Below are 11,000 nucleotides of genomic sequence, written 5' to 3' on the forward strand. Positions count from 1 at the left end.
CCCTCCCCACATTCCTCACCCCAGACTCAGCAAGCGAGGGTAAGATTCCACCAGTACCTTGCTGTTCAGCTGCTGAATTCTGAGCTCTTTCTGGTGCAGTTCTTTCAGGCTGTCATTTAGCTGGGCCTGGAGACATTTTATCTCGGTTTCTAAGCTTGAGAAGTCCCCTTTCAGAGCTTCTGAAGAAATCTGCCAGGGAAAGAACAATGAAAAATACAGTGGACTCGTAGCAACCCATTCTCCTGTCGGTCCTGTCTGTTTAGTATCCCAAAGTCAAAGCCCAGCATTATTCCTAGGCATGGAACCTGCTCTGCTCAGTCAAAACAGCCAATGGGAAATAAACAGAAATATCCTAAAAGCTGTCTGAAAATCCAGACAATTAGGATGGGTCACTGAACTTGCACATACGATGGGTCTTTAAGTTGTCTTAAAGCTGTCTACAACACAGGAAGCCAAAAAACCCCCTAACATATGAATGAGAACAAGAAAACAACCAAACCAAACAAACAAACCAAACAAAAATCCAAAGCAATGCCCACACTGCTCTCATTCCCCACAGACTAACAGGCTAGTGCTGAAGCATTCTCCTGGAAAGCATCGTTCTAAGCCTTTCTCTTGCACCTATGCACACGTGTGTCCCAGGGATTGGGGAGGCCTCATCCCTCCGCCACTGACATAAAAGCTTCTCGCTGGAACATTTCAGATGTGGGCAGGACGGTTCCCCCCTCGCTCAACAGGTAACGGTTTCGCACATGCAGCAGGCAAGCATCACTCCCTAGACCAAGCAAAACACTCCACATATTCCACTCCCCTTCTAGGGCTGGGATACAGGGGAGAGCAGGCAGAAAGCGCAAGGTTCAATCCTCAGCCTCTCTGGGCTGCAGTCAGGATTGGAGATCCCTGTCACGGTAAAAACAACAAGAAACGTTCAATAGAAAACTTAACAACCCGGATGTGACATTAAAAGGGGAACCAAACCAGACGACCTGGGAGCCAAACACAGTGCAAGAGGCAAGTCTAGAACGGCCAGAAGGACAGACCCGGAGAAGTCCCACTCTGCTTAGCGGGACCCGAGGGGCCTAGGAAGCCCTGGCTCTTTTCCTCTTCTTGAAACACTAGGAACCCTGAACTAGGAGCACGAGGGTACGTCAGTTTTCTAAGGGGTTTCCGTGATCCCTGCTGCATTGTTGGTGCGTCTTTGGAGACCACACAACCAAACCCAACAGTGCAGCCTGCGCGAGCTGAATACAAGCTGCTTGGGCTGAATTCAAGCCTCACGTTTCCACGCAATAATCTGTGTATTTCCACCCACCTGCGTTTGCTTCTGCTCCTCTGCCATTCGAGACTTGCCGAGGGGCGGTCTCCTTTCCTGCACGGCCCTTTGTAAGCGGCTCAGTTCCTTGTCTTTTTCTGCGATGACTGTCAGGTACTGCTCCTTCATGCTGCTGTTCCGCTTTTCCCAGGCGGTCTTCTCGTGTCTGCCCAGTACGACACAAAGGAAGTTACCAGGGAGTTATCGGTATCACTTACTGTAGCCAGGTATCCAGCTCGGAACGAGCGGAGGATGATTCTGTTTCCTGTCATTTATAACTAAACCAAACAAAACCACCCAGTGAAGTACAGGAACCTCAACAGCAGGTTCAAGGAAGTGTACATGGCTCAGCCCTGCAGATGGTTCCATGCTCACACGCCTGGTGTTCCTGGACAGGATTTTGACCTTGTCGTGCAGAGTTTTGTCAAGCAAGTCACTGACAATGCCACTTGTAATCGTAGCATTATCACTGCCTCAGTCAGGATGTGCCAGAGCCACAGCACCGATCCCAGTGTGCAAACGTGAGGCCTCAGCCTCACCGACAGTGCCGAGGCCAGACGGCATTTATCTCCTCTTTTATCAGGAGATAAATTACATTTGTAAGCTGTGTCAGACTTCACGAGATCTGAAGTGTTAGTTTGAGGGTTGGATTGGGGGCAGGGGCGAGGAGCACTACAAGATCACTTTGGACAAGACATGGATTTTTCCAGAAAAAAAAACCCCAAACAACCCAACCCTTCCCCTCTAGGTTCAGTACTCTCAGGTGGGCCTCTGAAGTACCTGGAAGGACTTTTCCCCATTTTTAGCACAGAGAAATCTGTCTGACTAGTTCCAGTCCAGCTGGAGATGACAATGTACTAGACTTGAACTGCAGACCGTTTGTAAAATAGAAGACTTTTATATATGACTGTCTCGTCCCTTCTTTCACTTGCTTTATGTCTCTCTGCCTTCTGCCCACAACTGCTCTGAGAGAAGGAAGCGGCACATTTGCGTCTCCGAGGCAGCGGGAAGACAGGCAGTTCTCACCTAAGCTGCTGGAGCTCCTGCTGGCAGGAAATACTTTCTTGCTTCAGCTGTTCTTGGAGACGGCGCTGTTTGTCTGTCTCTTGCTGATACTCCTGCAGTTGTGCCTTTAAGCGGGAATTTTCAGCTGATTCCACCCCAACTAGTATGTACTGCTGCTGCAGATTCTTCAGCTCTCTTACCTTGAAAGGGAAATGGCAGAGTGCGTGACAACGGAGTGGGCAGCTCGGTGTATTACTTCTAAGTGTTTAAGAGCCTTTCTCACTGCGGCAGCTGGAGAAAGGGGGTCACGTTCAGATGACAGAGAAACTAGAAAAGGAATCAGTGATTACAGCAGTCTACAAAAAACTGCTCAGAAACATCTCTTGGAGAATGCTGCTGTTAGAGGGAGTAGGGAGTTCTGAGACTTGCCATGCATTAAGAAAAAGACCCTGGACTACAGCATTAATTCCCTTATTCAGAGGAAGATGAAGTGAGACAGCAGGGGCTGGTTAAGAGTAACTCCTGAAGTTGGTATTTACTGTAAACCAGGGAGGAGAGGAACTAAAACCCTTTTGAGAGTGTATTCAGACTGGAATTAGAAGTTGTCTTCACACACCCATCCCTGCAGTCGGTGTTGGAAGACAAGACGATGTGACTGGCTCTGGAGACAGGGAGGTGAGGAGATCCCTCTCCTGAGGATCTCTCAGTACTGGCAGCGCTACACAGATAGGAAAGGTCAACAAAGCAGCCACAGAGGAGACGTAAATCTACAAATAACTGAGAGGTAAAACAGACAAGACGGAAGGTGCATCTAAGGATAACAAAGTCTGTTGTGAATTTACAGAAGGGAAAACTAAGACAAAGTGACAGAGGCAAATGATAGTGAAAGTCTGTCATCTGACCAGCAAATAGAACTGAAACTTGCTGAGCCGCCCTGTGCCAGCGACTGACAGACACACTAAGTACACAAGCCAGGATGACAAAGTGAAGCCCCAATGCCTGGTACCTGTCCTGAGACCAGCTGCCAAGAGGAGACACAGACCCAAGTCTTTGCTCCAGCCTCTTCTAGAAATCCAAGACAAATCAAGTGCATGAGCTTCCACAGATGTGGACAAAGCAGGTTAACAGGGACCCCCCATACCTTATTTCTGTGATTCCGTATTTTTAATCAGGCTAACAAGAGAAACCACCCTGCAAAGTTAACAATGAAATCAAAGAGGGTAACACAGATGGCACATCCTAAATCCATGAGTGTGCCCACAAGCGCTGAGGTCGTCGGGAGGCATCTCAATTACCCCTGAAAGGTCATGGTGACTGAGAGAGGCTCCTGAAGACTGGAAAAGAGCCAATGTCAACCCTACCCACCAGAAGGCCAAGACAGAGGAACTAGGGAACTGCAGGCTGGTCAGCCTCATCTCCATCCCTGGGAAAGTGAGGAAGCAACTAAATCTGGAAACCACTTCCAGATATATGAAAAGACATGCTGCCCAGAGAAGTAATGGAATATCCACCAACAGAGATCTTCAAAATCCAACTGGACCCTGTCTTGAGCAACCTATTCTAGCTGACCTTGTTTGAGCAGGGAGTTGGACCAGAAGATCTCCGGAAGACCCTTCCAACCTCAACTATTCTGTGAAGACAATGGTCTCTCTTTCACATGGCAAATAGCAGATCTAATCGCGCTGAATTTTAAGATCTGAAGATCGAAATCTCCTGTGGGGTTTTAAGTAAGAGCAAGAAGAGAGAACAAGGACTTACTACTCTGTCTCTGTCATTCTGCAAGGAGGACAATGCCTTCTTAAGACTTGTCACTTCCGAAGGAGTGGCGGAAGTGCTCCCTTCTGCTTGTTGTTTCACTTCTTCAATCTTGCGCGTTTTGCCCAGCTCATCCAGCAGACGGTCTCGCTCATTCTGCAGGCTCGCCATAGCCTTGGAGAAAGATTTTACTTGGTTGGAAGAACCTTCCAGCTCTGAAGACAAATGGAGAAGCTCATCGTCTTTGGCTCTGAGCTTCTGATGAAGTTTCTCAATCTGGGCCAAGAGACCTCTTTCATCAGTGGCTTTCTGCAGCTCTATCAGCTCAGACCTCACTGTATCTCGGTCCCTGGCAGTGGAATCTTGCTCCTCTTGTAGCTGAACCATCTGTTTCTGCAGATTCTGCACTAGACTCTTTTGTTCCTCTAAGTCTGCGGAGCATTTCTGTTTCAAAACATGAAGCTCTTCGTTGGCCTGGTCCCGGCTATCCTGAAGAGAGCTCATGGATTTCCCAAAAGACTGAATTTGGGCTTTGAGTTCTTTGTTTTCATCTGTGACTGCAAGAAATTTCTGTTCCATTTCCATCAAGTCCCGAGCCAACTCTGCCACTCTCTCTTCTGCTGTTTCTGTTTCATTCCTCATTATCCCTGCATCATGGTGCAGGTGCTTTAATTCCTTTCGAAGCCTGTCCTCAGCCTCTCCCACTCTCTTGGCTGCCTCCCTTTGAATACATACCACTTCCTCCTCTAGTTCTGTTACCCTTTTCTGTGAGAGAGAAAGCTTACGACTCAGCTCTTGTGCCTCTTCCTCTTGGGCCTTCAGTTGTGCTTGACACTCCGTGATAGGACCCCCCTCACGTAATGCTGTCATCTCACTCTGCACCTGAGACAGAGAGGACCTAAGGGTTTCAATCTCTTGAGACATCCTGACTTTATCCTCTCTCAAGGCTTCCATGCACTTCCTGAGATCATCCTGGGTATGCCTGGACTCCTCCAGCTGTGTTTCTGTGGTGGCCTTCTCCTTTTCCAGAGTTTGGATCCGCTGTAGCTGTGTTGTCAGAAGTTGTTTCTGTTGGGAGTCTTTTATTGAAATCACTTGGTTCAGGTCTTCTCTGTACCGCACCAACTCTGCATTCAGCTTGGCATTCTCAGAGTTGAGGTCGTCCATCCGGCTGTGAAAACCTCTGATTTCTTCCTTGAGATTATTGTTTTCAGCAGCAGCCTCTTGAATTAGCTGGTCTTTTCCCAAGATTATACCAAGATGACGTTCCTCGAGTTGCCTGTAGTCTCTCAGTATGCGGTCTCTGTCATCTTGCAGAGATGACATGGACTTGGTAAAGGAGTCCAGTTGTGCCTTCTGCTGCTTACTTTCTTCTCTGCTTACCTTCACCTTTTCAGTGAGGCGATCGAGTTTGTCAAGAAATTTGTTCTTCTCATTTTCCAAGGCTTTTTTATCTTCTTCCTCCTTACTTATCCTATGCTCCAGCTCTTTCATCTCTTCAGAATGTTGCTGCTGTAATTCAGATAGAGCAGCCATAACCGCTTCTTCCTTGGCAGACAGCAAACTAATGATCTTTTGATCCTTGGCACCAATTTCGTCATGCAGCTTATTTGTTAGGTCCTTGGAAGCTCGCAGATCAGCCTCAAGCTGTTCACAGCTGAATTTAAAATTCTGGATACTGGCCTCTTGTTGCTTGACCACACTCCCCAGCTCCTCTCCGGCCAGTTTACATTGGGCGAAGGAATTCTGTAAGTCAGCAAGCTGGTCTCTCAGGCTGCTGATTTCTGACTCCAGTTTCTGCTGTTCCTTCTGAGACTCGCTGTACAGTTTCTGAGACTCTTCAAGCTGAGTCAGAAGCCCTTTCTTTTCCTCCTGCAACATCTCACATGCCTGTTGATGATGCTGAATCTCCTTCCTGGATTCAGACTCCCAGTCTTCCTGGTTGCATTCCAGCCTGAACACAGAAGAGAAAGTCAGTTGCAAATCAGTGCAGTATCTCAGTGTCCAAACCCACAGTAACAGTTTTCATTCATTATACTAATTTGGAAAAGACACAGCATCAGTTTTACTTTAAGAAAGCAAGCTGGAAATACCCACGTGATTAGTTTTCCCCCAGTTGAAAATTCAAGGGGGAATTTTAAAGCTCTGACTGTGCTGCTGTCTGAAGGGGGTGCTGCTGGAGAAATTTTTTTTTAAAAGTTGTCCAGTGAGATAAATCTTTATCAATGCTGAAAAATGGAGGAGGTTTAACATTGCATGTCATCACCTCCTTTTCATTAAAATACTTCTTTCTCTCATCCGCTGTAGCTAACCAAAAAAAAAAAAAAGAAATCACTGTTCTTACATGCTTGATGTTCATTTCATGTTGCAGCATGCAAAGATACAGCATTTTGATCACAAACTTTACAGAACAATTTTACTCATGTAAGAACAGTTTGGGTTTGAATTTTGGAAATTCCCCGATGTACATTTTGGTATGTTACCACAGCTCTGTCCTTCCCTCAGAATTTATTTTGGGATTAAACTGGAATTACGTATCCCAATTCTCTCCTGACCTGCCACGTTTAATCTCTGAATGCAACAACTCAATGCAAAAGACCCTGTTTCAAATTCCAGATTATTAAAGACTCTCGATAGTGCTCCGATAGTTCTTGCTTGTCACAGAGAATGGGCTTAACGCGGGTACCCTAATGATGAGAAGAAGGAACATTTTACAGTGTTAATCTCCCTGTATCCTTGTGCAGACACACACACACTAACCCCCTACAACATAACTCCAAAGCTCTTTTCTGTCCGCACACAAGAGGATCCTGGAGAGGAGCCTTACATTTATGGCGTTAGTAGGAAGACTAATTCTGCTCTCCCTCTGAGGCATCCATTGGATTAGCCAACCATATGTCACAGAGAGCATATTTACATACTTAAATTTATTTAAATTCATTCTTCCTTGTGCACTGCAAAAGGAAAGGGGAATCCTCCCTCACCTCTGGCTGCTGTCTTGTCAAAAGTAAATACAAAAATCCCAACTTGGCCAGCATCACCTTCTTTACCTGGATACGTGGCTCTGAAGTTCTTCCACACGTATGGTCATCTGCTTCATCTGGTCTCTTAGCACAACACAAATTTCCTCCTTTGACCGTATTTCTTCCTCCTTCTTTTCAATAGTTTCAGTGAATTTCTTCTCCCATGTCTTTGATTCATCTATCACTCTATCCCTGTCATCCTGAAGGGAAGACATGCTCCGGGTGAAGGCAGCAAGCTCAGCTAGGGCTTTGTTCAGGCTGCCTTCCAATTGCTTGGCTTCTTGGTCCTTTGTTTTCAGGGACACTTGAAGATCACCAACAGTTGTTTCCATACGGTCTTTCTCCCTCTGCAGCATTGCCAGCTTTTCTTCCACGTTTTTAATTTCCTTGGAGTGCTTGTACTTCTCCTGTTCTAGCCTTCTGTCAAAGTCTTCATCTTTTTTCTTCATTTGAATTTTCATATTCTCTTTGTTTGCCTGCAACTCTTCTTTCACTTTGACACTCTCTGCTAGAACCCTTGCTGCCTCGCTCTGGGTGTCATCCAATACTACTCTGCAGAGAGCAAGCTCTGCTTGGGCTTTCTTGCTGTCTTCAACTGCTTTAGCTAAAGTCTCTTTGGCTGCTTCCACCTCTTTCTGAGACTCACTCTGCAGAAATTCCAGAGCTTTAATGGTTCTTTCTAAACTACTGTTCTTCTCCTGGCTTTTAATACAATCCTTCTGCAACTGCTTAATCTCCTGCTGTTTCTGTTTCAGCAGTTCCTGGAGCTCCTTTACATGTGTGCTGCTGTCTGCCCTCCAACTGCATTTTAGTTTTTCTACAAATTCTTTTTGCTGTTCTGAACTGGCTTTACTTTTCTCCTTTGCCATCTGACGTTTCTCCTGCTCCACTTCATGCATCATTTTCTGCAAACTCTGAAGCTCTTGTTTCAGTTGCTCATTTTTTAACTGGAAGTCTGTTGCATCTTGCTGATAGTTTCCAATACTCCCATTAAGTTCTGCCAGCTGATTCATGAGCCGTTCCTCCAAATCATCCTTCTCAGCCTCTAGTGTGTCCTTCAGTTCTGTCATCCTGGTGAGGTCAGCTTTGGTTTTTTGGACCGTTTGTTCCATCTTTGCCACTGTGTCCTGAAGAGCATTCAATTCATGGACTTTCTCTTCCAGCTGGGTCTCTAAAGCCCTTTTCTCACTTGCTAAAGTGTCAACACACATGCGGATGTCACCCAGCTGGTGCTCTGAAGCCCTCCTGTTATCTTCTAGTTCTGTGATTCGCTCTGTGAGCTCAGCTATCTGCTGTATGTAGGTACCAAGATTGTCACGAGGGCTGCTACCTTCAAATGCTTCTTGTTGCAGCTCTGCGGTAGCAGACTCTGGTCTAAAACTTATGTCCACTTGATATTCAGTCCTCTCCACTGGTGGTGCTATAGCAACTGCCTGACTGGTTTCTTCCCCTGCTGTCTTCTGAGCAACATACTTGTCTACCAGTTCTCTGCTTTCCTTCAGCTTTGATTCTGTTAACTGCAGATGATGCTTTAAGTCTCTCATCTCTCTATTAAGAGACTCCTTTTCAGCCACTACTGTCTCAAGCTGAGTAGAAAGAGACTGGTAATCCCTTCTAGAGCTCTCCAGATCTTCTTTCAGGCTAGCGTTTGTGAAGACATCTCCAGTCCCGTGTAGCTCTCCGCCTGCTCTAAGCTTCTCATTCTCCTCCTCTAGTTCCAGGATCTTTTGTTGCTTCGATTTTGCAAATTTCCTCATTTTCTCCTTCATTCCATCAATTTCCTGTCCAGCTTCTTGTAGCTGCTTCTCTGTTTCCTCTTTCTTTGCTTCCACATTTTTCAGCTTAATGAAAATGTCCTGCTTTTCCTGCCTAACAGTTTCCAAGACACGCTGAATCCGCTCAGCCTCATTACTGGCATTCTCGTATGACTGCAGGAGAGTTTCGTATTCTTTCTGAAGCTCGCTGTATTTCTCGTGCCACTCGGAACTCTCAGCAGCTTGAAAGCATTTCAAGGATTCCACCTCCTTCTCCAGCTTCTCCTTCTCTAAAACAACTCTATCTAGAGCTAATGTCACATTTTTACAGCATCCATCAAGATTCTGGTTTTCTGCAAGTACTTTATCAACTTCTGCCATAAGTTTTTCTCGCTCTTCAGTGAGGCTCGCTAACTTTTCTGTTAAAGTATCTGTTTCTTTACCATGGCCTCTTATCTGGCTTTCCATGTTTGTCAACTTGACACTGAGATCTTCAATGGTAGTTCTAGCTTTAGCCAGCTCCTCTTTTAGAGATCTGCTCTCCTTCAGTGCCTCTTTCCTAGAGATAAGCGCAGCTTGCAGCTTCCTCTGCATTTGATTCTTCTGTTTAGTGGCTTCGGCACTGTTATCTTGCTTCTCCTGAATTTCAAGCAACTCTGTTTGCAGTCGCTTGCTTTGCTCCTCGTGTACCTGAGCCTGTGTTTCCAACTGACTACACAGTCTCTTGACTGAATCCTCTTTTTCCTGCAACTGTGCCCGCACATTGTTGAGAGCTTCACTTTGTTCCCTTAACTGCAAGTTAAGATATTTCATTTCTTCATCCTTTTGGCGCATAAGTGTTTTCAGGTCTTCCAGACTGTCCTCTCTAGAAGTTTCTGCTCGACTCTCCTCCAGTTCTGTCTGAAGACCTGCTGCCTTAGCTCCAGCTTGGTCAGAGGTTCTCTTCAGCCCTTCTATCTCCAGAAACAACTGGGCTATATGCTCTTGCAAATGACAGACTAATTCTGATTTGCAGGCAAGTTCATTTTGCATGTGGCTAATGTTGTCTTCCAATTCCCCTTTCTCCATCTGCAGTTTTTCCAGTTCTTTCTTAAGCTCTTCCCCAGAGATGTCTGCAGCTTGCACGAGCTTGTTGTTTGTTGTATTCTCTGCTTCCATGCACCGAGAATCCAACCCGCCTTGATTCCCACAAACGCTCTCTGTTGATTCCTTCTGTTCCTGGAGTTGCCTGAGCTGGGCTTGGATGCTTTCCTTCTCTTGGCTTTGCCTCTCAAATTGTTCTTGTAGGAGGTTGTAATCATCTTTCTGCTGTTTCAGCTGTTCTCTGTGATGTCGGTCTTTTTCTTGAGCCTTTTTTATAGTGTCTTTGCGAGATGCCAGGGCTTCCTGAAGTTTTTTTTGAAGTTGTTCTTTTTCTTGTTCCAGAGTTGAAATCCTCTCTTTCAGAGCAGACTTTTGGTCTTCTTCAAGATTTGTAGCTGCTGAGCTATTTTTTTCATTTTCTGCATAATCTTTTGGGCTTTTATTTGTTTCAGTTACTTTGTCAGCAACTGTCTGACTCTCGGTGACTTCATCTTTAATTGAAACAATGTCTGTCCTACCTTGCAAGCTTCGCCTCATCTCCTCAATCACTGCCTGCAGTTGTGCTTCAGTAGTTTCTTTATCCAGCAGGTCCTTCCGCATGCTCTGCAGCTCCAACTCCTTTTCAGAAAGCAGTTGAATTAGATGCTCCTCACTGGGCTGGCTTTCAGGAGTCACTTCTCTGCTTATCACTCTTGTCGTATCTTCTTGCCCTTCCTCTTGTTGAGCTGCTGCGTTTTCTGATCCACGTTCTCTTCTCAATTGCACTAATTCATTCTCCAAGCTGCTGACCTTCTTCAGAAGCTCCTTCCTGTTAAAAAGTGCTGCTTGCAGCTTCCGCTTTACTTGCTCGTTCTCTTTTTTCAGAAGTTCCAGTTGATTTCCCAATACATCACCTTCTTTACCTGCTGCCTCTGTCCCATCCTGCTGCTCAGTTGCCCCATGTTTCAGATGTGTATCTTTAGCTTCTAGGTGGTGTTCCTTCTCTTCCTGGGCTTTTAATAATAGACTTGTTTGCTCTTTAAGACTCTTCAGCTCATTTCCTAGAGAAAATTTCTCTTCATTCAGCAG

General features: G+C 45.7%; 1 protein-coding gene across 1 annotated transcript in view; it reads right to left on the reverse strand.

The window, feature by feature from the left end:
• The window catches only part of GOLGB1 (golgin B1), a 36,287-nt gene that overhangs the window by 6,818 nt on the left and 18,469 nt on the right, over positions 1-11,000 (reverse strand). The window contains exons 14-18 of the mRNA XM_010134763.1: positions 7,123-11,000; positions 4,076-6,026; positions 2,339-2,517; positions 1,313-1,478; positions 58-189 (exon numbers count right to left, since the gene is read on the reverse strand). The exon at positions 7,123-11,000 is cut by the window's right edge and continues 13 nt beyond it. Of these exons, the coding sequence (XP_010133065.1) occupies positions 58-189; positions 1,313-1,478; positions 2,339-2,517; positions 4,076-6,026; positions 7,123-11,000 (6,306 nt within the window). The remainder of the gene's footprint in view (positions 1-57; positions 190-1,312; positions 1,479-2,338; positions 2,518-4,075; positions 6,027-7,122) is intronic.

This window comes from Buceros rhinoceros, unplaced genomic scaffold, assembly GCF_000710305.1.
Source record: "Buceros rhinoceros silvestris isolate BGI_N320 unplaced genomic scaffold, ASM71030v1 scaffold23084, whole genome shotgun sequence".
Lineage (NCBI taxonomy): Eukaryota > Metazoa > Chordata > Aves > Bucerotiformes > Bucerotidae > Buceros > Buceros rhinoceros.